Here is a 26932-nt window from a genome sequence, read left to right on the forward strand (position 1 = left end):
AGGCTTCTGAATTATCTGTGCCTGGAACTTAATTCTTAGGAGTGATGAGCTCATTAGGGTAAAGGAATAAACAACTTATGACAAAAATATGCCAAAATGGAATAACTAAAAAAAAGATAAAAGTCTGTTTCTTTCGGAGCCGAGTGCGGTGGCTCACATCTGTAGTCCCAGCACTTTGAGAGGCCAAGGTAGGCGGATCATGAGGTCAGGAGATTGAGACCATCCTGGCTTACACGGTGAAACCCTGTCTCTTCTAAAAATACAAAAAATTAGCCGGGCTTGGCCGGGTACGGTGGCTCATGCCTGTAATCCCAGCACTTTGGGAGGCCGAGTTGGGTGGATCACGAAGTCAGGAGATGGAGACCATCCTGGCTAACACAGTGAAACCCCATCTGTACTAAAAATGCAAAAAATTAGCGGGGTTTGGTGGCAGGCGCCTGTGGTCCCAGCTGCTCAGGATGCTGAGGTAGGAGAATGGCGTCAACCTGGGAGGTGGAGCTTGCAGTGAGCTGAGGTCTTGCCCCTGCACTATAGCCTGGGCGACAGAGGGAGACTCCGTCTCCAAAAAAAATAAAAAATAAAAAATTGTAGCCAGGCATGATGGCGGGCGCCTGTAGTCCCAGCTACTCGGGAGGGTGATCAGGAGAATGGCGTGAACCTGGGAGGCGGAGGTTGCGCTGCACTCCATCCTGGGCGACAGGGCAAGATTCTGTCTCAAAAAACAAACAAAAAAAGTCTGTTTCTTTCCTCATATAACAGTTCAGTGTGGGTTTTCTAGGTTGGCAGACAACTCTGCTCCCCACCAGCCATTCTGGGCTTTTCTTTAACATGTGATTTCCCAGGTTGCTCTGGTTTTTACTAATCTAGCCGCTGGGGGAAGGGTAGAAGTTCAGGGTTACAAGTTTCCTTTAAAACTCGTGAGGCACAGTTGGATGTATCAGTTGTGTTATGTTCCATTGACAGGAGCTTGGTCACCATTTGTAAAGGGACTGGCAGTACATTCCCCTGCTAGGGTGCCACAGTTTGTTTGTTTTTTTTTCATTTATTGTAGAGATAGTGTCTCACTCTGTTGCCCAGGCAGCTCTTAAAGTCCTGGCCTCAAGCAGTCCTCCTGTGTTGGCCTCCCAAAGAGCTGGGATTACAGGCATGAACCACCATGCCCAGCTATGCTAGTCTTAAGTGCACCTCTCTTATTTTGGAGGATGACAATGGATTTGGTGGACAGATAGTAATTCTGCTACAATGGATAATAGGGGCATTGTATTTCTCTATTTACCTTAACTGTGTCAACCCAGCTGATGGATTTTTAATTTCTTCTTATTTGTAGATGAGCCCATGGACTCCACAATGGATGATGCTGTTGCGGGTGACTTTGCATTGATAAATAAATTGGATATACAGTGTGATCTTAAGACACTCAGTGATGACGTCAAAGAGAGTTTAGAGAGTGAAGGAAAAAATTCGAAGAAAGAAGAACCTCATGAATTACTTCAGGCACACGATTCCATAGGAGAGAAGTTGGGCTCTGGTGAACCATCACATTCAGTTAAAGTTCACACAGTTCCTAAGCCAGGTAGTAAAGATTTTTGATAACAAGTCCTTTTCACGGCTTTGCTCTTTGCTGAGTCATTTTAAACCCTGGGTCTTTCCGTCAGCCAAAAGGATGACTTAGTCATGCAGTCTGCAAAACAGAATCCTGCTTTATTTATTGTTGCCTAGAATTAGAGGGACAAATCATGCCTTTTATAAACTACTGTGCTTAAAAAGCCTGAAACAATAGCCTTATCCCTAAATACACATTTTTTCAAAGAATTCCATTTCTTTTTACTACTTTAGGGCCTTACAGGATTCAGAATCAAATTTTTCTCAGTGAAAAGGAGTGATAAACATTCTTATTTTAGGATTAAGTGAGACAACATTAATTATAGGTATTATGTCCAAAATACAGACATTATAAAATTCTTCAGTTTATCTTTAAATTTTTAAATGTAATGTTAGTATATTTTAGTTTTAAAAAGTCCACATTTTGATGTTTAACTTTGCCTTTAATCAGGTAAAATTTTTTTTTTTATGTTACTACTTTTACAAGAAATAGGCTTCAAAAGTTTATCCAGTATTAAATGAGTGTAATATGTGTGTATGACTCTTCCAAAATTATTTCATAAAATGTGAAGTTGAATGGTTATTAGTTTATTAGATGGTGTCAGTTTCTGAATTAGTTCTTATATTTATGCAAAATGATCCAAGGGAAAGATTTTTAGTACTATTTTAGTTTTTCTTGTCTAAACTATGTTACACATGTTAAAGTAGAGAAAATTCTCCATTTGCAATTTTATTGAATAGTTTTTTACATAAGGTTTTCATGTTAAGTTGATTTTGGTCTGAGATTTCATCCTAATTAATACTAATAGTTCAATAAAATATTTATTTTTTAATTTGAGAGAGGGTCTTGCTCTGCCGCCTAGACTGGAGTGAAGTGGCGTCATCATAGCTCACTGCAGCCTTGAGCTCCTGGGGCCAAGGGATCCTCTTGCCTTAGGTTCCTGAGGAGGTAGGAATACAGGAGCTTGTCACCATGCCTAGCTATTTTAAAGTTTTTTGTAGAGATAGGGTCTCACTATATTACTACCCAGGCTGGTCTCCAACCCTTCACCTCAAGTTATCCTCCAACCCTGGCCTCCCAAAGTGCTGAGATTACAGGCGTGAGCCACTGTACCCAGCCTCCAGTGAAATATTTTGAATAATTTAGACAGTTTGTTTCCGCTATTTCTCTTCTGGGTGTAGGGTCAATTCTTTTATTATTTTTTAATAAAATTACTTATAGTTTGTCAAATTTTAAAAATCTTCCTTATTCAAACATAGATGAGCATAGATTGAATAGTATAATTGACTTCCATGTACTCTACCTGCATTTGAAACAATTACTGACTCATGTCATGGCCACTCTTGTTTCGTCTAGTTTCCCCTTCCGAAATTATATGGAAGCAAATCCCAGGCATTGTGCTATCCTGTATTTCAGAATACGTTTCTAAAAGATAAGAACTTTAAAAAACCATATTCACAATACCATTATTATACTTGAGTAAAATTTCTTAATGCCATTGATTAGTGTTCAAATTCCAATTTTTAAACATTTATTTGTGCCAGGATCCAGATAATGTCCACGTATTGTGATTGTTGATACATTCAAAAAATCTCTTGGCGAGGTGTGGTGGCCTACACCTGTAATCCCAGCACTGTGGGAGACCGACGCAGGTAGATTGCTTGAGCCCAGGAGTTCGAGACCAGCCTGGACAATACGGTGAAACCTGTCTGTGCTAGAAATACAAAATATTAGCCAGGTGTTATGGCGCATGCCTGTAGTCCCAGCTACTTGGGAGGCTGAGGTGGGAGGATTACCTGAGCTTGGGAAGTTGAGGCTGCAGTGAGCTGAGATCATGCCTCTGCACTCCAATCTGGGTGACGAGAATGAGACCCTGTCTCAAAAAAACCACAATAAAAATCTTTTATGTTTTAGAGGTTCCCCTTCCATCATTCCTCAGCTGGGTTGTTTGTCTTGGGTTGTTTGTTCCACTTTCTGTATCTGACAGGTTACGTTTGCGGTTTCACATGTTCCCCTGCCTGCTTGTAAATTGGTTAGATATAGAGCCTTGATCAGATTCTGTGCTAAATTTTCTTTTGTTTATTTTTTTGTGGAGGGGCAGGGGGGCAAGTCTTAATCAGATTTGAGTTTGAATTATTTGAGGATGGGTGAGATTACTTCATGGGTGTTAGAGTGGTCTTTCAGGAGACGTGTAATGTCTGGGTGCTTCTCTTTTCGTTAGTGCTAATAGTCATGGATTTTCCATGCTTAAATTCATTCATTTCTTCATTTCCAGGCTGGCTGGACTGCTTCCATAGAGTCTTCCCCTCATCTGTTTGTTTCTCATAAAAACCCATAGCAAAGGCAGGATACATTGCTTTTTTGAAAGAGTCTCACTCTTGTCGCCTAGGCTGGAGTGCAGTGGTGCACGGTCTTGGCTCGCTGCAACCTCCGCCTCCCGGGTTCAAGTGAGTCTCCTGCCTCAGCCTCCAGAGTAGCTAGGATTACAGGTGCATGCCACCACACCCAGCTAATTTTTTGTATTTTTAGTAGAGACGGGGTTTAGCCATGTTGGCCAGGCTGGTCTTGAGCTCCTGACCTCAGGTGATCCACCTGCCTTGGCCTTGCAAAGTTTTGGGATTACAAGAGTGAACCACTGCACCCGGCTGGCAGGATACATTCTTGATTCCTTCTTTTTATTTACAATTTTTCAAAATAACATCTAACAGTGACCAGTTAGTTTTCTTTTTGGTATCATTGGGAACTCATGGATCTGAACATACTGCTGTTGCAATCTGTTGCTCCTCTGAGAGCTTCTTTAAGTTGGCTTTTGAGTCCTTTCAACATAATCCTGGTAGTCTTTGACAGCTTCCTTGCTATTTGGCATGATATTATGCACCTGGATCATCTTGTACAGGCATTTCTTCGAGTGATTGTGGTTCCTTTTAGTGGGAAATGGTATTTGGAGATCACACACTAGATTAGGAGTGCACATTATTGCTGCTGGCTTGGTCATTGTTTTCTAGGCTTTGTTGGCGAACAGACTTATGAGGTTATGAGTTCATACTGATATTTCCAATTCAAATTCAGGACTATAGCATTCTAATCTTTTCTTTTTTGAGACGGAGTCTTGCTCTGTTGCCCAGGCTGGAGTGCAGTAGTGCCATCTTTGCTCACTGCAAGCTCCGCCTCCTGGGTTCATGTCATTCTCCTGCCTCAGCCTCCCAAGTAGCTGGGACTACAGGCGCCCGCCACCATGCCTTGCTAATTTTTTGTATTTTTAGTAGAGACGGGGTTTCACCGTGTTAGCCAGGATAATCTGGACCTCCTGACCTTGTGATCCACCTGCCTTGGCCTCCCAAAGTGCTGGGATTACAGGCGTGAGCCACTGTGCCTGGCTGCATTTTAATCTTTTTCTTTATTTTTATTTTTTTGACACAGAGTCTTGCTCTGTTGCCCAGGCTGGAGTGCAATGGCGTGATCTCGGCTCGCTGCAACCTGGGTTTGAGTGATTCTCCTACCTCAGCCTCCTGAATAGCTGGGAGTACAGGTGTGCACCACCACACCCGGCTAATTTTTGTACTTTTAGGTACTTTTAGTAGAGATGGAGTTTTGCCATGTTGGTCAGGCTGGTCTCAAACTCCTGGCCTCAAGTGATCCACCTGCCTCAGGTTCCCAAAGTGCTGGGATTATAGGCATGAGCCACCGTGCCTGGCCATACATTTTTGTCTTTTTCTTTCTCTTTTTTTTTTTTTTTTTGATGTTTGTAGTTTCTTCTGCACTGAGAAACCTAGTTCTTGAGAACACTGAGGGTGGTAGAAACAGATTAGAATATCACACATTAACCTTTTGCTTTTTCCCATATTACACAGTTTTAGAATAACAACCTTACTTCTAGCAGTACAGTTAGTGAAACATTAAAAACTGTTTTTGCAGGGGTTTTTTTCCCCCCCCTTAAGATATCTTTCACTAAATATCTGAGACTATTTTAAAATCCTTGGATTTTGGCTGGGCTCAGTGGCTCACACCTATAATCCCAGCACTTTGGGAGGCCGAGACAGGTGGATCATCTGAGGTCAGGAGTTCGAGACCAGCCTGGCCAGCATGGTGAAACCCCATCTCCACTAAAAATACAAAAATTAGCTGGGGGTGGAGGTGCATGTCTGCAATCCCAGCCCCTCAGGGGGCTGAGGCAGGAGAATTGCTTGATACCAGGGGGGCACAGGTTGTAGTGAGCTGAGATCTCACCACTGCACTCCAGCCTGGGCGACAGAGTGAGGCTCCATCTCAAACAAACAAACAAACAAACAAACAAAACACCCTTGATTGTTTTTTCTGGAACCTGCAAAAGCAAACCTGCATTTCCTTTTGAATTTTTTGTTGTTGTTGAGACAGGGTCTTACTCTGTCTCCCAGGCTGGAGTGTGGTGACACGATGAGGACTCACTGTAGCTTTGACCTCCTGGGCTCAAGCAATTTTCCCACCTCAGCCACTGGAGTACTTGGGACTACCAGTGCACGACACTACACCTGGCTAATTTTTTGTGTTTTTAGTAGAAATGGGGTTTATGCTGAAATCCTACTTTTTTTTGGATACAGAGTCTTACTCTGTTGCCTAGGCTGGAGTGCAGTGGTGTGATCTCGGTTCACTGCAGCCTTCACCTCCTGGGTTCGAGCAATTCTCCTGTCTCAGGTTCCCAAGTAGCTGGGACTACAGGTGCACACCAACCCTCTCGGCTAATTTTTTGTATTTTTAGTAGAGACAGGGTTTCACCATGTTGGCCAGGTTGGTCTCAAACCCCTGACCTCAGATCATCCGCTTGCCTTGGTCTTCCAAATGCTGGGATTGCAGGCGTGAGCCACTGAGCCCTGCCTAAAAGCCTACTTTCCATTGCAGTAACGTAGTATGTAAATGTAGAGCAAAACAATCATGAGAAGGTTTACCTGGTCCGGTGACTTAGTTAGTGTAAAGATGATACAGGTAGTCAGTCCTTCATAAAACTACTGAAAATGTGTGTTTCTTAGATCATGTTCATTTTAAATTTGCTTATAATTTTATAACTTCTGTAGGGAATATAATTTTCAGTATAAGAAGTGGAAGGTTTTGAAAACTACTATTTATGGAATTTTATATAGGTAAAACATTATTTTAGATGTTGGTAATACAACTAATAGCTAATAATAGTTAACCCTAATTGAATGGTAGTTAATTTTTTATGAGCTGCACAGGTATTAACTCATTTAATCCTCACAGGAATGTCGTAGGTAGAATTGGTTTTTGTCTTTCTTGTACGGACAGGAAAACTTGCCCAAGGTCATCTAGCCAAGTGACAGAGCCTGGTCCATGACCTTAGGCAGCTTGTGTCAGAGTGTGTGTGCTCAGAGCAAATTTGAGAAAAGACACAGTTTGTGGTCCAAGAAAAGTAATTCTGTTAGGCAGTAGAGTAATAGTTACAGAAATGTTCTTTTGTTACCTGGTGCAGACTTATATAACTTAGGCTTATTCAGTCATTTTTTAAAAAAGTAAACTTTATTTTTAGTTAGAAAACATGTTAATGAAGTTGTGATATAGTCTGAACTGTTTGTGAACTCACTAGTTTCTCATCAGATTTGTTTTCATTTGATGAGCTTGGTCTCAGGCAAGTCCTTTAACCACTCTAGGTTTTGATTTTCTTCTCTCTAAAAACTGAATTTGTTGGTTTTATAAACCTTCTTTTTGTTGACTTTTATATGGTTTGTGAATACCCTGTTTTGGGATTTTTTTTTTTTTTTTTTTTTTAGTGTCACTCTGTCACCTAGGCTGGGGTGCTGTGGCGCAATCTCAGGTCGCTGCAACCTCCGCCTGTTGGGTTCAAGCAGTTCTCCTGCCTCAGCCTCCCAAGTGTCTGGGACTACAGGCGTGCGCCACCATGCCTGGCTAATTTTTTTTTATATTTAGTAGAGACGGGATTTCACTGTGTTAGCCAGGATGGTCTCGATCTCCTGACCTTGTGATCTGCCTGCCTTGGCCTTCCAAAGTGCTGGAATTACAGGCGTGAGCCACCACGCCCGGCTGTTTTGGGATCTTAAACAGCTTATTTCTTTAATATCTTCTAAAAAATTACTAGCATAATGTTCCTTGTTGGAAAATTTAGCCAGGCGCAGTGGCTCACGCCTGTAATCCCAGCACTTTGGGAGGCCAAGGCGGGCGGATCACGAGGTCAGGAGTTCGAGACCAGCCTGACCAGCATGGTGAAACTCCGTCTCTACTAAAAATACAAAAAATTAACCAGGCATGGTGGCGTGCACATACGTAGTCCCAGCTACTCAGGAGGCTGAGGCAGGAGAATTGCTTGAATCCAGTAGGCGGAGGTTGCAGTGAGCTGCGATCGTGCCACTGCACACCTGCCTGGGTGACAGAGTGAAACTCCGTCTCAAAAAAAAAAAAAAAAACAACAAAATTTGGAGAAGAGATAACACTACAAAAAAAGGGAAATTCTCTGTTTCTGAAACAAAGTAAAATGACTGTCACCATGTGTCGTCTTTCCAGGTTTTTTTCTAAGTATTTTTATTTAGTTTATAATAGTAAATTTTTTATTTTAAAGGGTTGTCAGTTGATATTTGGTCTTTTAATTAGAACAAAACTCTGATTAACTACAACTGAACTAATGAGACCCAAATACCTGCAGTGTTTGGATAAAGACACAGATACCTTTAACTAGGCAAGGCTTCCTTCTTTGTTTTTTGAGACAGAGTCTCACTCTGTCACCCAGGCTGGAGTGCAGTAGTGCCATCTCAGCTCAGCACAACCTCTGCCTCCCGGGTTCAAGCGATTCTAATGTCTCAGCCTCCTGAGTAGCTGGAATTACGGGTGTGTGCTACCACACCTGGCTCATTTTTGTATTTTTAGTAGAAATGGGGTTTCACCACGGTGACTAGGCTGGTCTCGAGCTTCTAACCTCAGGTGATCTGCCCGCCCTTAGCCTCCCAAAGTGCTAGAATTACAGGTGTGCGAGGATTCTTTTAATTTATAAAAACCTGTCAGAGTTTGTGCTGGAATCAGTATTCCTTTACACCTGGTTCCTAAGTATTTATGTTACCAGTGCTTTCAGAGAAATGTCCCTCAGAAATGTTGGGCAGAGATAGCAGTGTCCTTTTAATGCAGAAGGTACTTTGATTTGATTGTGTTCTTCCTCACAAAGGCAGAGAAATGGATGAATTTTTTTTTTTTTTTTTTTTTTAAGATTTTCAGTTTGGGCGTGGTAGCTCACGCCTGTAATCCCAGCACTTAGGGAGGCCAAGGCGGGTGGATCCCAAGGTCAGGAGTTCGAGACCAGTCTGGCCAACATGGTGAAACCCCATCTCTTCTAAAAATACAAAAATTAGCCAGGCACGGTGGCACACACCTGTAGTCCCAGCTACTCGGGAGGTTGAGGCAGGAGAATCGCTTGAACCAGGGAGGCGGAGGTTTCGGTGAGCCGAGATCACGCCATTGCACTCCAGCCTGAGTGACAGAGCAAGACTCTGTCTCAAAAAAAAAGATAAAAAAGATTTTCAGCAGTAAGAGCCACCTTGGAAAGTTTCTGTGCTATTTACTTTCTCTGGCAACTCTCACTTCTAAGGTAGAAGAATTTTAGATCCACTTATAGCTCTGTATCGGGATCCTCTGAAACTTCTACCCAAAGCTAGCCTAACCATTGGAACTCTTTGGACTTATTCTGTAGAATCTTTTGAGACATGTGAGAATACTTTTCTGGAACCAAATGTGATTGGTCTAATATTTTAAAATTCTTTTTAGGCAAAGGGGCTGATTTGAGTAAGCCTCCATGTCGAAAAGCAAAGGAAATCCGGAAAGAAAGGAAAAGGTTAAAACGCATGCAGCAGAACCCAGCTGGAGAACTTGAGGGTTTCCAGGCTCAAGGTCACCCACCATCTTTGTTTCCACCAAAGGCTAAATCCAACCAGCCCAAATCACTTGAAGATTTAATTTTTGAATCTTTACCAGAGAATGCATCACACAAGTTAGAGGTACTTTGAAGGACTTTTGTTGTTTGTTTTATTATGATTTTTTTTTTACTTGGGCATATCGTTTATTTTTATTTGAAGTTCTAACCAGTTAATGTTTTGCTAGGTAAATAATGAGAATTTAAAAGAAATTAAAGAGAGTTGGGAAGAAGTAACATTTGAATTTACTAAGTTAACTGTTATTTGAGAGAAACTCCCTTTTTTAAAAAAGACTTTTTGAGAATAGAGACTTGGCCACTAAACTTGTGAAAACAGTGTCAATTTTAGCATGCTACCTTGATTGAAATTTAATAGTTAAAATGAAAGAAATACTCTTTAAAATTGTGTTTTTAGCAGTTTTGGTTTAGATAGTGAAAGACAATAGATTACACAAGGCAAATCACTATTTTCTCCATTATAATATTCTGATCTTGGTAAAGACAGCAAATGGTGTCATATACATAAGCCAGCAGTTAGGAATTATCTAAATAGGGCTCAGATGTACTGCTGAAATCCTCTCTCATTAGTACCCAACCAATTTGGGCATAATATGAATCCTTTTAGAGCCAGATTCTTCCTTTTTTCCAAATTTTTTTACATTTCTCGATCAGATCAAGATTTCTCAGTGTTAGTTCTCATATATAAAATTCAAAAACCAGGACTGGATGTGGTGGCTCACACCTGTAATCCTAGCACTTTGGTAGGCCGAGGTGGGCGGATCGCTTGAGGTCTGGTGTTTGAGATCAGCTTGGCCAACACAGTGAAACCCTGTCTCTTCTAAAATAGGAAAATTAGCTGGGCGTGGTGGTGCGCACCTGTAATCCCAGCTCCTGGGGAGGCTGAGACACGAGAATTGCTTGAACCCAGCAGCTGGAGGTTGTAGTGAACTGAGATCACGCCACCGTACTCCAGCCCGGGCGACAGAGCAAACGTTTGTCTCAAAAACATTCAAAAACATTAGCCATAATGATTTTTATCTTATTCTCATATGTGATTAGTAACTGGTCAGCCTTTGAATTTTATGGCTTACTGTCATCTAAAAATATCACTAAAGTCCTGATAATAAAAATTAACTTTCATGCATTCTAAGCCTTAATTCAATATATGTTATCATCAGACGTAGTATTTAGCTTTTTTTTTTTTTGAGACAGAGTTTCACTCTTGTTGCCTAGGCTGGAGGGCAGTGGCACGATCTCAGCTCACTGCAACTTCCGCCTCCCGTGTTCAAGCAATTCTCCTGTCTCAGCCTTCTGAGTAGCTGGGATTACAGGTACCCACCACTATGCCCGGCTAATTTTTGGTATTTTTAGTAGAGACAGGGTTTCATTATGTCGGCCAGGCTGGTCTCAAACTCCTGACTTCAGGTCATCCGCCCACCTCTGCCTCCCAAAGTGCTGGGATTACAGGTGTGAGCTACCTCGCCCCGCCAGATTTTAGCTTTTATAACTCCTTGGCTACTCTGATTTGGATACAGATTTTTTTTCCTTCCAAAATTGTAAACAGAGTTGAATACACTACTTAAAATATTTTACAAGGTGTCTTTTATCTTTTGATCATAAATAGTAATGTATTCAGGGGGCCAAGCAAGCTTAACATAACAGTTCTCCAGTGGTTACTTTTACTTTTTGAGTGTAATGATACTCAGGATGTGTAGAGATCTTTTACCACTGGGTGTCGCTGTTTCTTCACAGAATTACCTCTCACGGCACACATGTCAAGTTTCCAATTGTTTTCGTTGCATTGCATTTGACTGTTTTACTGTTCTGTTTTGCTAATACATTTTAAGTGGCTAGTAAATAATGTTAAAGTAAATGTTAGCCATTACTGCATGCAATTACTGTTTTAAACTTATCCTTATTTTACAAGGTTACTTGAGCAACATGGTGACATTGTGAGATTTGAATGAAGGAAATGTGACTTCAGAGTCATGGTTGTTAACTATGCTATGAAGTAGGAAAACTTTATGAGGTCTTTTAAGCTTAAACAGTAGAGTTTTAAGTTGAGGGTTAGCAATGATGAATGAGTGTCCAAAAAATGTATTCATATTTTTAGTCTTTCTTAGAGTTATTGGTAGTTGTGCACAACTAGAGGTTATTTATTTATGTGTGTGTCGTGTGTGTACGAGTGTTGGAAATACTCTGCCAGTTTACGATAGAGGCAGGCTTACATAATTCAGTCATGAAAGCTGAGGCTTAGAGTTTAGAGGGCATCCTCCTCTGTCTTCTTAATGAGTCTGTAAGTTACAAAAATAACTTTTTTCTTTACTTACTAACTGGTTGGTTTTTAATATTAAAATATTTAGTTGCTTTAATAATTGTTAAAAGTTGGTTGCTTGGATGGGAGTTACTGTTAATGCATATTCCACAGAATGAATAAATGAATGAATTAGTGAACTTGTTTTTTTAACTGCTTCTGAAGGTGAGGGTGGTGAGATCATCTCCACCAAGTTCGCAGTTCAAAGCCACACTTCTGGAGTCTTACCAGGTCTATAAACGTTACCAGATGGTTATTCACAAGAACTCACCTGATACGCCAACCGAGAGCCAGGTCAGCAGGCCAAGTGTAATTTTCCTGTGCAAACAGAGCTTTCCTTCTACTTAATATCATTTAATGAGATCTTGGTTTATTTGTGCTACATTTTATTTGTGTTCAATTTGCAGCATATCTGCAAATACCTAAGACTGAATTAATGGACATTCTGAAAGTGCAAATTTTACCTAGTGCCATGTTAAGTACCAGCCATGTATAATTTCAGAGTGGAAAGTAACATGTAAAATTATTTAAAATCACTATTTTAGATGCATTTATCTAAAAGATAGTAATAGAGCTCTAAATTATAATACCTATGAGGAAAATGCAGGAAACTTTATATTTTTATGGTAGATACATACTTTGACTAAAATGATTTTAATTCTTTATCCATATTTGAAAGATGTTTGTAGAAAGAATTGATCCCAGCTAAATTATTATTTATTAATGTGCTACCCTTGCACAATTGAGTGGGACTAAAAAAGGCAAATAGTAGAACATTTTAATAGAAGAACTCATATGCTAATAATTTTGTAAGTTAAGTGACCCAAGAAAAATCTGTAAAGGAAAAAAGCTTAAAACACTTAGTATAAGTAGAGGTAGCAAAAGTAGTGCTCATGACCACGATTAACAACGATATTGACTCTAGTTTATGCAGAAAACTACAATAAGTGGATAGAGAAGAAAAAGAACAAATTGTTGGCTCTTTTGATTTTGAGATTTTCATAAGTTTTAGTACAGAGTTAGCACTTCAGTCTCTGCGCCAGTCCGCCCAGTCTAGAGTTTCTTTTCATGACAAATTCCAGTTTGAGCTTTGGTGTGGATTTGCGGAGATCTTACTCTAGCCTCACCTTCAGAAGCGTATCATCAGTTAGAGATGTTTCAATAGCATTTGCTTGTATTTTCCTTGCTCTGAAGGTGAGGTTAGTACCTGCCTCCTTTGAGGACCCAGAGTTCAAGTCGTCTTTCAGCCAGTCCTTTTCTTTGTATGTCAAGTATCAAGTGGCCATACACCAGGATCTACCCGATGAATGTGGGAAGACTGAGGTATTGTTTGTTAACTGTTGTTTTCTGTGTTGATAAGGTTGTCTGGGAAGAAGTATAATATATGCTGTTTTCTTGCTTATCAGGTGGAGCTGATGACCCTTTCAGTGTCTATTACTGAACTTCCATGAACACTCACATGAGTCATACATGTGAGCATTTTAAATCCTTAGAAAAAAGGATTGCAAATTCAGAATGTATTCTTAGTGTCTTCTCTAGGAACCTGAATGTAGTGGTTTATATGGTCAGTCATCCACCCTAGGTTAACAGTCATTTACTGAATACCCATTGTGTGCCAGACTGTGCGCCACAGAACAAAAGGAGGAGTCTCTGTCTTCAAGAAATTGATAATCAAATGGGAAAGACCGACCAATAAGCAGAAATATCTTAACAAGTGAATTAGAAAGAAATACCTACACCTAACCTACTGAACATCATAGCTTAGCCTCGCCTGCTTTAAACATGCTCAGAACACTTATAATGGCCTATAGTTAAGCAGAATCATCTAACACAAAGCCTATTTTATAATAAAATGTTGAATATCTCATATGATTTATTGAATACTGTACTGAAAGTGAAAAACGGAATGGTTTTGCATCATTGGAAAGTTGAAAAAGCATAAGTCCAGCCATTATAAGTTGGGGACCTTCTATTAGATGTAATATGATTTAACAGGCATTTATTGAGGCCCTGTCTTTCCCAGGCTTGGGATATTGAAATGAATGAGATGGCATCATTGTCACAGTAGAACCATGATATGTTGGAAGAGAGAGGCCGACAGATACAGAAGACTGAGAGTTTTGATTTTTTGACTGCTTTTGTTTTTTTAATGGCACAATGTGTAAGCTAAAAAGAGAGGGTTAATAGGACAGGAGTTAATGCTGCATGTTCCCTGAGAAAGGGCTCACTTCCCAGATTCCCCAGAGTCTTCTGGTTTAAAATGTCATCTGCAGACCTGCAACATCAGCAGCACCTGGAACACAGACTCGCAGTCCTGTTCATTCAGCATCTATGTTTTTTTTTTGAGATGGAGACTTGCTGTGTCGCCAGGCTCAAGTGCAGTGGTGCGATCTCTGTTCACTGCAACCTCCACCACCCGGGTTCAAGTGATTCTCCTGCCTCAGCCTCCCGAGTAGCTGGGACTACAGGCGCATGCCACCACGGCCGGCTAATTTTTATAGTTTCAGTAGAGATCGGGTTTCACCATGTTGACTAGGTTGATCTCAATCTCTTGACCTTGTGATCTGCTGCCTTGGCATCCCAGAGTGCTGGGATTACAGGCGTGAGCCACTGCGTCTGGCCAGAATCTGCATCTTAAACTAGGTTTGCAAAGGATTCATATGCACATTTCCGTTTTGAGAAGCTGTGTCCTAGGTTCCCTATCGATCCATGCCACTGTAGGTGATAGCATTTGTGGATAGTAAGGATTCTGCTAGGCCTAAGAAGCTTCCTTTGATATTCTCAGGGAGTCTTACTCCTTTCTGAACTTTCCTCCTTCCTACTGCTTTGGAGATGATGCCTTTGTACCTCTCTGCTTAGCAGGTAGGAATAGTTGGGATGAAATGTTTCTGTGGCCCAGTATGTTTATTCAGGACTTCCCTAGGGACTTCTAGTAGGCTTCAGGTTTCTGGGAAGTCCCTTTATGTACACTTAGAGCAGCACTAAAGGCATTCATAGTCTGAATTGGGGTGGTAGACAGGTATGTAATTCCAGTGCCTTTAGAATTAGCCACTGGATTAGTAGGGACAGCCAGCTTAGTGTGAGACTGGAAGTTATAGAGGTTTTTCTGAGGGAAGTGACATCTGAGCCAAGTCTGGAAAGATGAGTAGGTGTTTGCCAGGACAAAAAGGGAGAAGGATGTTCTGGGCACCAGGACTAACAAATGCGTGTGGATGGTGAAATTATATGCCATCTTGAGGAACTACTATTAATACTTAGGTGAGTGTTACCAAAACATAGAGTACATGTTAGGAGGTAATAAGGGATGAGGCTTTTTTTTTTTTTTTTTTTTTGAGACATTCTTGCTCTGTCTCCTAGGCTGGAGTGCAGTGGCGTGATCTTGGCTCAGCCTCTGCAGCCTCGGCTCATTGAAACCTCTGCCTCCTGGGTTCAAGCAGTTCTGCCTCAGACCCCTGAGTCTCTGGGATTACAGGTGTGCGCCACTACACCCATCTAATTTTTGTATTTTTAGTAGAGACAGGGTTTCACCATGTTGGCCAGGCTGGTCTTGAACTCCTGACCTCAGGTGATCCACCGACCATGGCCTCCCAAAGTGCTGGGATTACAGGTGTGAGCCACTGTACCTGACCAAGGGATGAGGCTTTTGGAGGTTTAGGTAGGAGCCAGATTTTTTAAAAAATGATATTTTAGAAATAGTTAAACTGCCACATAGTTTCTTCAACTAGCCTTAACATGCTGCCATTCTTATTTCATCTACTCTCCATACCTTTTTGTTGTTACTTTGCTGTGCTATTTTATACCAAATCTCAGACATACTGTTTTATATGTAAGTCCTTAAGTGTGTATCTTAACTGACTAAACATGTAGGAGGAGCAGGTAACGTGCCTCCTAATGTAATCCAGTAAGAAGTATAAACCACCACCTATGGAATGTTCTTGCTAAAGAAATTGAATCTGGATCTATCCAAGCTTCTACTGACCAGTTCATAGAAAATACGAGGGGTAAAGGAATATGTTAAAATGACACTTGGGCACTTGTATAAGATCAATTACCTAGTTTCTTTAAATAAATTAATAAAGAAAAAGGGAACTCTATTCTTAGATTAAAAGTTATTAATATAGACATTAAAAAATATATAACTACAGTACCATTATTACACCCAGGAGAATGTATATTATTTAATGCTTTGTACGTTTGATTTTTTTTTTCTTTTTTTTGGGTGGGGGAGACAGCCTTGCTCTGTCGCCCAGGTAGGAGTGCATGGCGCCATATTGGCTTACTACTGCAACTTCGCCTTCCAGGTTCAGGTGATTCTCATACCTTAGCCAACTGAGTAGCTGGGACTACAGACATGTGCCACCACGCCTGACTAATTTTTGTATTTTTAGTAGCAATGGGATTTTGCTACATTGGCCAGACTGGTCTCAAATCCTGTAATCCTAAGGTGCTGGGATTACAGATGTGAGCCACTGTTCCTGACTGATATATTATATTTTGTTTTCCACTCATCCATTGATGGACATTTTGGTTTTTTTTTTTTTTTTTTGAGCCGGAGTTTCACTTTTATCAACCAGGCTGGAGTGTGATGGCGTGATCTTGGCTCACTGCAGCCTCCGTGTCTCGAGTAGCTGGGATTACAGGCGCCCACCACTATGCCCGGCTAATTTGGTTTTTTGTGTTTTTAGTAGAGATGGGGTTTCACCATGTTGGCCAGGCTGGTCTCAAACTCCTGACCTTAGGTGATCCACCCGCCTCATCCTCCCGAAGTGCTAGGATTACAGACGTGAGCCACCGTGCCCAGCCGTGGGTAGTTTTTATTGTTTGACTTTTATAGAAAATTCTGTGATGAACATTTCATGTTCCTGTTTGTATGTGGATGTGTATTTTCTTGGGCGTATACCTACGCGTGGAATTACTGGGTCATGTGGTAACTCTGTTTTCCTTTTGAGGAACCGCCAGACTTGTTTTTCAGAGAGCGAAATCATTTACCATTCCCACCAGAAGTGGATGAGGGCTCCGCTTTCTCCCTCCATGTGCTCACCAACACTTGTGTCTCTTTTTTCTTAAAATTGATTATGTTACTCATAGTGCGTGTAACGTGGTGTCTCATTATGGTTTTGGTTTGCATTTCCTTTCCTGTGCTTTTTGGCCTTTTGCATTTCTTCTTTGGAGAATTGCATATTCCAACCCTTTGCTCATTTTTTAATTGGATTGTCTTTGTTACTGAGTTGTAGGAGTTCACTATATGTATTCTGGATACAAGTCTCTCGTGTATGTGATTAGACTGTTGCATTCTGTGAATTATCTATATCCCTAGGAATATTTCCTGGTGAAAATCTATTTTGTCTGCTCTTAGTAGAGCCACTCCATGTTGTGATTCCTGTTTGCATGATACATGTTTTTCCTCCTTCTACCTTCAGTCTGTTTGTGTCTTTGAATCTAAAGTGTGCCTCTTTTTTTTTTTTTTTTTTTGAGGCGGAGTCTCGCTCTGTCGCCCAGGCTGGAGTGCAGTGGCCAGATCTCAGCTCACTGCAAGCTCCGCCTCCCGGGTTCCCGCCATTCTCCTGCCTCAGCCTCCCGTGTAGCTGGGACTACAGGCGCCCGCCACCTCGCCCGGCTAGTTTTTTGTATTTTTTAGTAGAGACGAGGTTTCACGGTGTTAGCCAGGATGGTCTCGATCTCCTGACCTCGTGATCCGCCCGTCTCGGCCTCCCAAAGTGCTGGGATTACAGGCTTGAGCCACCGCGCCCGGCCGAAGTGTGCCTCTTTTAGACACCATATAATTGACCTGGGTTTTTGTTTTTGGTTTTTTAAAGTCCAGAGGGAGAACAGTCTCCCTTTTCATTGAAGTGTTCAGTCAGTTCACATTTAATGTTTTGATTGAACTAGTTGAATTTACACCTTCCATTTTACTTCCATTTCCATTTCCCTGATATGTCTGTTTTTTTTTTCCTCCGTTCCTTTTTTTTTTTTTGAGATGGAGTTTTGCTCTTGTTGCCTAGGCTGGAGTGCAATGGCATGATCTCGGCTCACTGCAACCTCCGCCTTTCGGGTTCAAGCAATTCTCCTGCCTCAGCCTCCCTAGTAACTTCTCCTGCCTCAGCCTCCCTAGAAACTGGGATTATAGGCATGTGCCACCATGCCTGGCTAATTTTATATTTTTAGTAGAGACGGGTTTCTCCATATTGGTCGGGCTGGTCTCGAACTCAGGTGATCTGCCTGCCTTGGCCTCACAAAGTGCTGGAATTACAGGCGTGAGCCACTGTGTCCGACCTTCCTCTGTTCCTCTTTTACTGCTTTCTTTTGCATTGGATATTTTCTAGTGTATTAAACGAATATTTTCTAGTGTAACATTTTTATTCCTTGAGTGATTTTTTTCACTATATAGTTTTAAAATATCAGTGGCTACTCTAGTATTTAAGATAGAGATCTTAATTTACACAGTTGACTTCAGATTTATATAAAACTTAATTCCAGAGAGATGTAAAAAATGCTAGTTCTGTATCATTTTAGTCCCTCTTTCCCTTTTTTGTGCTATTATTGTTATAGTATTACATGTATCTGTGTTACAAATTCAATAATTATAGTTATAATTATTCCTTTATGTAATTGTGTCTTTTATAAGAAGAAAAGGAATAAGAACAAGTAGTTATTTGTAATTTCTTACGTTAACCAGTTTATTTACAATTTCTGGTTCTCATTTGTTCTATGGATTCAAATTACCTTCTAGTATAGTTTTGTTCCTATCTACTTAGTGAAGTTACTGTCAAACATATTACTTTTCTCTATGTTATTGTCCCAATGGTACAATTACCTACATTCTACATATCGTTTTTACAATTTTTTTTGAGACAAAGTCTCGCTGTGTTGCCCAGGCTGGAGTGCAGTGGCGTGATCTTGGCTCACTGCCTCCCGGGTTTAAGCGATTCTCCTGCCTCAGCCTCCCGAGTAGCTGGGACTACACCTGTGTGCCACCATATCTGGCTCATTTTTTGTATTTTTAGTAGAGATGGGGTTTCACTATGTTAGCCAAGATGGTCTTGATTTCCTGACCTCGTGTTCTGTCCGCCTCGGCCTCCCAAAGTGCTGCGATTACAGGCATAAGTCACCGCGTCCGGCGTACAATTGCTTTTTAAGTCAGTGAAGAGAAGAAAGGAGAGTATGCATTTATATATGAGAAGCCTCTGATGTCACTCCCTAGAGGGCTCAGCCTGGGCCATATGCACAGTCATCCTGGATGTCAGTGGTCTTAGTAGTGTTCTTTTTGTCTCTCCCTGATCTTTTAAAAATGTTTACCACTGAGGCTGGGCACAATGGCTCATGCCAGTAATCCCATCACTTTGGGAGGCCAAGGCAGGTGGATCACCTGAGGTCAGGAGTTCGAGACCAGCCTGGCCAACATGGTGAAACCCTCTGGAGGGTCCTACTACTAAAAATACAAAAATTAGTTGGGCATGGTGGAGGGCGCCTATAATCCAGCTACTCAGAAGGCTGAGGCAGGAGAATTACTCTAACCCAGGAGGCAGAGGTTGTAGTGAGCCGAGATGGCACCATTGCACTCCAGCCTGGGCGAGGGCGACAAGTGGGAGACTCTGTGTCAAAAAAAAAATGTTTGTCCCTGTTTGTGTCACACCCAGCTTTTAGTTTCCACTGATTGCTGACCGAGTGCTCTGTTGATTTCAGTGGTCTCCTGGGGCATGGTCTTCTAGGGCATAAATTGCTCCACAGTCTGCATTAATTAAATTTGGGCCCATTTGCTCCGGCAGTTTTTCAGTCCAGTTTTTGAGGTTTGTTTTGACCCCAAGAGGGCTCTTAAGTTGCATCTTTTCCTGGTTCCCTTTACTTGTTAAGCTTGTTGCTTAAATGGAACTACTGGCTGCCTCTGAATTGCTAACCACCAGAATCTGTTGTTTTCAGGTGTTCTTAGCTTTGAACTTCCCCATATCTCTTTTCCAAATAAAGAGCACTGAGGAACCCCCTTTCACCAACCGCTCCTCCCTTCTCCCCCAAATCTTTCTGCCACTCTTGTGTTCTCTTTGAATGACACCTCTGGTCCAGGTAAGATAATTAAATTTGGGGCTCATTAACAGGGATTAACCTGCCAGCTGCGCTAGTGATAGTTCTATATAAGGAGCTGGTCACTGCTGCAGATGGGGTTCTTCACCTGCCGTGTTTTCATCCTACAAATTCTTCCTCCACTCGGCAGACCCGTGGCTTCCAGATAGAGGGTGGACGATCTGTGGGACTGGCTGCTCTAATGCAGAAAGAGAAGCCAAAAAAGTTCTTTGAGAAGTTTGCGTTCTACTGACTTGCTTTAAGGGACTCTGTATAGTGTCACACTGTGGTGTAGTTTGGTTAATATAAGAGGGGAAACTATGCTCAAGAAAATACATGTTTTGCTTTTTTTGTTGGAAAACATTTAAAGTAAACAACAGTTAATATACCTATTTGAAGATTTCAGGTAACCAACCACATCAGTGCATTAAGTCCATTTTGACTCTGTAAAATAATCATTTAAATACTCTGAAAAATAGGTTATTTTTTGAGAAATTTGATGAGAAGATAAATATAGATTGCCTGGCTATTCTAAGCAATTCTTTTTAGTAACATTAATACAGGCATTATTAAAAAATAATTTTTAGGCAGCTAGAAAGGGTAAAAGTTCTCAGTGGAATTTTCCTTTAATAAAAAGCAGCCCTAAACCATTTCTTCTCTAACAGAAAGCACCCTGAGGAGTCAGTCATAGATATGCAAACTAGGAGCTTTTATATGTAAATGCAGGCAGCTGTACCTGGAATCCAGGTACATTCAGTATGGCCTCTCCTGCCCTCTTTTCCCTGTTGCCACCGTGTGCAGGCACTGTGGTAACCTCCATGTAAAATCACATGTACGGGTATCATGGCCACCACCTGGTGGAGCCACATTTGCATAATAAAAGACTAGGGTGGGAGGGTCAGTCTTAGAGGGCTATATAAATGGCATACCTGATCAACCCAATCCCCTGAGCCCCATGTCAATCAGTCACCACCTCCTCAAGCTTCTTTACAAAACCGATTGCATTCTGCCACAAACTGGAGACCCTTTTTGGGCGACCCACTTTCTCATCTTGAGGAAACTTTTTCTCTCTTTGTCTGCTAAACTTTCTGCTCCTAAACCCACTCCTCATGTGTATCCGTGTCCTGTATTCTTTCTCGACCGTGACAGAGAACCAGGGTGTATACCTCAGACAATGGAGCCGTTTCAACATCTTTAGAAAAGTAGTGCATAATTGCAAATAGTGAAATGATACAGGACTTTGTCAATTAATCCAGTACGTGTGTTTCCATGACTCTTTTCAATCATTCAGGTAGATACCACATTTTCAGAAAGTAATGTAATATAAATTGGAGTAATATGTGACCTGTCTCGTTTATAATACAGTATAAAACTAACTTTTAAGAATCTTTATTTTTCAGGATACCAGTAATTCTATGTGATAGAAACATGAGATTTTAGCTGAAATTTTATTGATGTTATTCTTTAGAAAATACTGTTGTCTAATATGTACCATTGGTTTCCTAGAATAATTAGAGTTGACCTCTCATCTCTTCTTTACTATCTCAAAAACAGGCTAGTCATAAACCCAGTAATCTCATCACACTTCTGCATTCAATGACTAATTGTTTTCCAAATTTTTTTATCAACACTATCAAACATAAAGGAAAATTGAAAGAATGGTTTACTGATTAGTATGATCAGTATAATTAGTATAATCAGTATAATTAGTATAATGACCTGTACACCCCTCACCTAGTTTCAACAGTTGTTAGTTTTCCTTTGCTTTATCTTTTTTTGTGTGTGAGTTATTTTAAATCCATTATATATCATGACATTTTACTCCTAAATTCTTTAGCATGCATCTTCGATAAATAGATGTGCTTCTGCAAGACACAGTATAATTGTAACGCATGAGAAACTTAATGATAATTTGTAAATCTCATCTAGTATTTAGTGCTTATTTTACATTTTCCCATTTTAAAAGATTTAGTGTTTAGTCAAAGTTTATTACATTTTGTGATATCATCTTAGATTCCTTTATTCTAGGACAGCTTCTTAATTGTTTTCTATAATATTGACTTATTTTCCTTAACTTTCTACTTTGAAACTTGGAATTTTTGAACAGAAATTGAAAGAATATAATTAACACCCAGACTCCATTCACCAATGTTCACAAGTTGTTAATAACTTTGTCAGGTTTGCTTTATCTTTCTCTCTTGAACCATTTGAAAGTAAGTTGTGCATGTTTTGACATTTCGCCTGGATGTGCTCAGCATGCATCTCCTAAGAATAAGTATATTCTGTCATATAACCACAATATTTATTCCTTTTTTTTTTTTTTTTTTTTTGAGACGGAGTCTAGCTCTGTCGCCCTGGCTGGAGTGCAGTGGCCGGATCGCAGTTCACTGCAAGCTCCGCCTCCCGGGTTTACGCCATTCTCCCGCCTCAGCCTCCCAAGTAGCTGGGACTACAGGCGCCCGCCACCTCGCCCGGCTAGTTTTTTTTTTGTATTATTTAGTAGAGACGGGGTTTCACCGTGTTAACCAGGATGGTCTCGATCTCCTGACCTCGTGATCCGCCCGTCTCGGCCTCCCAAAGTGCTGGGATTACAGGCTTGAGCCACCGCGCCCGGCCAATATTTATTCTTTAAAACCTGTAGAAATTGTATAACATCACAGTCTACATTCAGATGCTCCCAAGTGTACCAGAAATACCTTTAAATTTTTTTTTTTTTTTTTAAGAGACAAGGTCTTGCTTGGTCACCCAGGCTGGAGTACAGTAGCACGGTCATAGTTAACTGCAGCCTTAAACTTTTGGGCTGAAGTGATCCTTCTGCCTCAGCCTCCCTTCTGAGTAGCTAGGACCACCATGCCAGGCTAATTTTTAATTTTTTTTTTGTAGGGGTAGAGTCTTGCTGTATTGCTCAGGCTGGTCTCAAACTCCTGGCCTCAAGCAATTTTTCTGCCTCAGCTTCTCAAAGTATTGGGATTACAGGCATAAGCTATTGTGCCTGGCCCCAAAATAGACTATAGCTTTTATAGATGAATGAAAATAGGATCCAGTCACGGTTCATACATTTTACATGAACTGCATTGTGTTTATGGTATGTTTATGAGTATTACGTTTCTGTAATCTTTTTTGATTTTTTCATTTAATAACTGACATTTAACCCAATTATCTTTAGAATGTTCTGTATTCACAATTCGCTTGTTATCTAGTAATCAGATTCTGTTGCCCAGGCTGGAGTGCAGTGGCGATCTCAGCTCACTGCAAGCTCCACCTCCCGAGTTCACACCATTCTCCTGTCTCAGCCTCCCCAGTAGCTGGGACTACAGGCACCTGCCACCACGCCCGCTAATTTTTTTGTATTTTTTTTTAGTAGAGACAGGGTTTCACCGTGTTAGCCAGGATGGTCTCGATCTCCTGATCTCGTGATCTGCCCGCCTCAGCCTCCCAAAGTGCTGGGATTACAGGCGTGAGCCACCGTGCCCAGCCTAGTAATCAGATTCTTAAGGGTTTTTAAAAGCTTACATGTTTTTAGGTGTAGGTGATGTGTACTTAAAAAAAAAAAAGCTTTTTATTGAAATGCAATGTATATACAGAAAAGTATACATAGGTGTTCAGATAGATGAAATTTCACAAATTGAACTCACGTGTAACTACCTCTTCGATTAAGAAATTGCTACTCAGCAGGCTAAAGCGGGAGGCTCGCTTGAACCCGGGACGCAGAGGTTACCGTGAGCTGAGATGATGCCACTAAACTCCAGACTGGGTGACAGAATGATACTCTGTCCTCCAAAAAAAAGAAAAAAGAAATCGATTATTACTAACTCCTCAGAAGCCCCTGTTTGTTCTTTTCCATCATACCAGTATTCTCTTGGCTTGTAAAACTACAGATTAGCTGTGCCCATTTTATACTTAATGTAAGTAGAATCCCACTCTTTTGAGTGTGGTGGTGTTTGGCCAACATTATGGTAGTGTGTGTCATCTGTATTATTTTGCCTGTTGTAGTAGATTGTTCACTTTCATCGCTGTGTAGTGTTTTATGTATAACTAATCCAAAATTTATCCCTTTCTACTGTTGATGGGAATTTTAGTAGTTCCTGGTATGAGGCTACTGTGAAAAGTGCTGCATAAGTATATCCTTATACATATCTTTTAGTAAACATATGGACACATTTCTGTTTGATGTATGCCAAATAGAAATGCTGTGTCATAGAGTGTGCAGATGTTCAGCTTTTTCCGTATTGTCAGTTTCCTCTAGGGGTTGTGCCAGTCTTACTGTTTCACTGTATCATATCAAGCAGCATGTAATGTCGGTTGTCCTTCATTTGTGATGAGGGACATTTAAGTCTGTTGTCACTTGGTTTGCTTAATCAGCTCTCTTTATTATTATTTTACTTATTTATTTATTTTTTGAGATGGAGTCTGCTCTGTTACCCAGGCTGGAGTGCAGTGGTGTAATCTTGGCTCACTCCGAGATCAACAGTAACAAGCTCCGCCTCCCGGGTTCACGCTATTCTCCTACCTCAGCCTCCTGAGTAGCTGGGACTACAGGCGCCCGCCACCACGCCTGGCTAATTTTCTGTATTTTTAGTAGAGACGGGTTTCACCGTGTTAGCCAAGATGGTCTTGATCTCCTGATCTCATGATCCGCCCGCCTCGGCCTCCCGAAGTGCTGGGATTACAGGCGCGAGCCACGACACCCAGCCTCTTTATTATTCTTACATTTTTCTCTTTGTAAAAATTAGATCTTCTCATTTTAAGGGCATGTTGTACCCTTACTTACTATGATAATATTTCTGAGGTAGGAGGAATAACCTCTTTCCCAATAACCTGTTGTCCATTTGTTTTAGCATCCTTTGATGATCCTTGCCTGAGTAGTTATTATGGAGAGGTGAGAGAGGTAGCAAAATGGTGATTTGTCTAATTGTATTATTGTTTCTACACTTACTAGGTGAAATTCTGTTTCTCTGTAATGAAGAAATTTCTCTCTGTATTCACAACTCCCTACCTCCCACCATCTTTTTTCCTTTTGATAGCATTGTAGGCTCATGGCCTTATATGAAGTTCTATAATCCATTGCCATCTATTTTATTTTCTTCTTTTTCTTCGTCTTCATCTTCGTCTTCTTTGTCTTTTTCTTCGTCTCCTCCTCCTCCTCCTTCTCTTCCTCCTCCACCACCACCACCTTTGCCCAGGCTGGAATGTAGGTGGTGTGATCATAACTCATTGTAACCTCAAACTCCTGGACTCAAGCAGTCTTCTCACCTCAACCTCCTAGGTAGCTAGGACTACAGGTGCACGTCACCACACCCAGCTAATTTTTAAATATTTTTGTAGAGGGGGTCTTGCTGTGTTGTCCAGGCTGGTCTCCTGGCCTCACATGATTCTCTTGCCTCAACCTGCTAAAATACTGGGATTATAGGTGTGAGCCATTGTGCCCAGTCTATAATGTTTTTTAAATTAGTTCAGGGAAGTTCCTATGAGAGATGGAAATAGGAGGCGATATCTAATTCTGAGGGATGCTTATTTTGAGGATTGTTATCTATATATTCAGATGTATGTATATTCACTGGTTTAGACGATGAGTGTGGAAAGGAAAGGTGGTGATGAGTCCATTCTGACCCCATGGAGACTTGAAAGGAGACTGTGGAACCTGTGCCACTGTCCCACTCTGCCACCAGGTGGTGGTGTAGATCGCGAACCCTTTGCTCTTTCCTCCTGGCTCAGCTCTCTGTGCACGTTGTGTGTTCACAGCCCAAGAAGTTTGAATAAAGGCTTCTTTTTCTGTCATTTATTGTAATTTTCATTGAGGCATTAAAAGGATAATTACAAGTGATTCTTTGCTTGTTAAAGGATTTAAATGTTTTCTGGACTTTAATCTCAAGAAGTTTTCATCCATTTTTTTCCCTCTTAATGGTTTATATTTTTGTATATGAAAGTAGTAACTTATATTTAGAAAATTTTTCAGTGTATTAGAGAGTTGACATTCTCCAGTTATGCAAAGACCAGACAATCATATATAGGCATACACAGTAAGTTCTCACTTAATGTCATTCATAGTTTTTGGAAACTGTGGTCATAGGTGAAATGACATACAAGGAGACCAGTTTTACCCTAGACCAATTGATGTAAACAGGAGTTAAGTTCCTACAGCATAATTTTGGTCACAAAACGTCACCAGACTTCTAAATAAAAACCAAAGCACTTCCAGTATTAAACATTGAAATAAATGTGAGCTATACATACATTTAAGAAAGATTAATAAACGTAAGTAAGATAATTACCCAATGATTTCAGTTCAGGTGGCAGGGAGCTGCAGCCTATTCTCGAAGCTCAGGGTGCAGATTGGGCACTCACCCGGAATAGGAGTCTGTTCCACCACAGGGCATATTCAGGCACACACCCACACTAACCCTGGAACTATGGAGACATGCCAGTGAACCTAACGTGCACACCTGTGAGATGTGGGAGGAAACTGGAAGACCCAGAGCAAACCACGCAGACGGGGGGGAATTGCAAGCTTCATACAGACAGTAGCCCTGGCCAGGAGGCGGGTATTTTTTTTTTTTTTAAATCATCAATGTATTTTTGTTTCTTGTGTTTTATTTTTTGTAGAAGCAGGATCTTGCTATGTTGCCCAAGCTGGTCTCAAACTCGTTGAAGTTATAACGAAATGATGTTGAGCAAAGCAGTGCCACCTGAGAACCTGCTGGTGCTACAGGTTGAGTATAGCTTATGTGAAAATCTGAAATCCAAAAATGCTCTAAGATTGGAAACTTGTTGAGTGCCAACATGACAATCAAAGGAAATGCCCATTGGAGCTTTTAGATTTCAGATTTTTGGATTAGGGATACTGAACCTGTATTTTATAAATATTTGACTCTGGCATATAATTAACAGAATGATAGTAAGATCCGAACATTTTGAAACGTTTTAATATTTATTTATTTATTTAGAGACAGTCTTTCCCTCTGTTGCCGAGGCTGAAGTTCAGTGGTGCAATCTCGGTTCGCTGTGACAACCACCTCCCAGGTTCAAGGGATTCTCATGCCTCAGCCTCCCAAGTAGCTGG

General features: G+C 40.9%; 1 protein-coding gene across 1 annotated transcript in view; it reads left to right on the forward strand.

Moving 5' to 3' along the window:
* The window catches only part of ATE1 (arginyltransferase 1), a 179894-nt gene that overhangs the window by 16083 nt on the left and 136879 nt on the right, over positions 1–26932 (forward strand). The window contains exons 5-7 of the mRNA XM_011930249.1: positions 1328–1573; positions 9359–9588; positions 13012–13140. Of these exons, the coding sequence (XP_011785639.1) occupies positions 1328–1573; positions 9359–9588; positions 13012–13140 (605 nt within the window). The remainder of the gene's footprint in view (positions 1–1327; positions 1574–9358; positions 9589–13011; positions 13141–26932) is intronic.

Source organism: Colobus angolensis, unplaced genomic scaffold (genome assembly GCF_000951035.1).
Source record: "Colobus angolensis palliatus isolate OR3802 unplaced genomic scaffold, Cang.pa_1.0 Scaffold85, whole genome shotgun sequence".
NCBI classification, from domain to species: Eukaryota; Metazoa; Chordata; class Mammalia; order Primates; family Cercopithecidae; genus Colobus; species Colobus angolensis.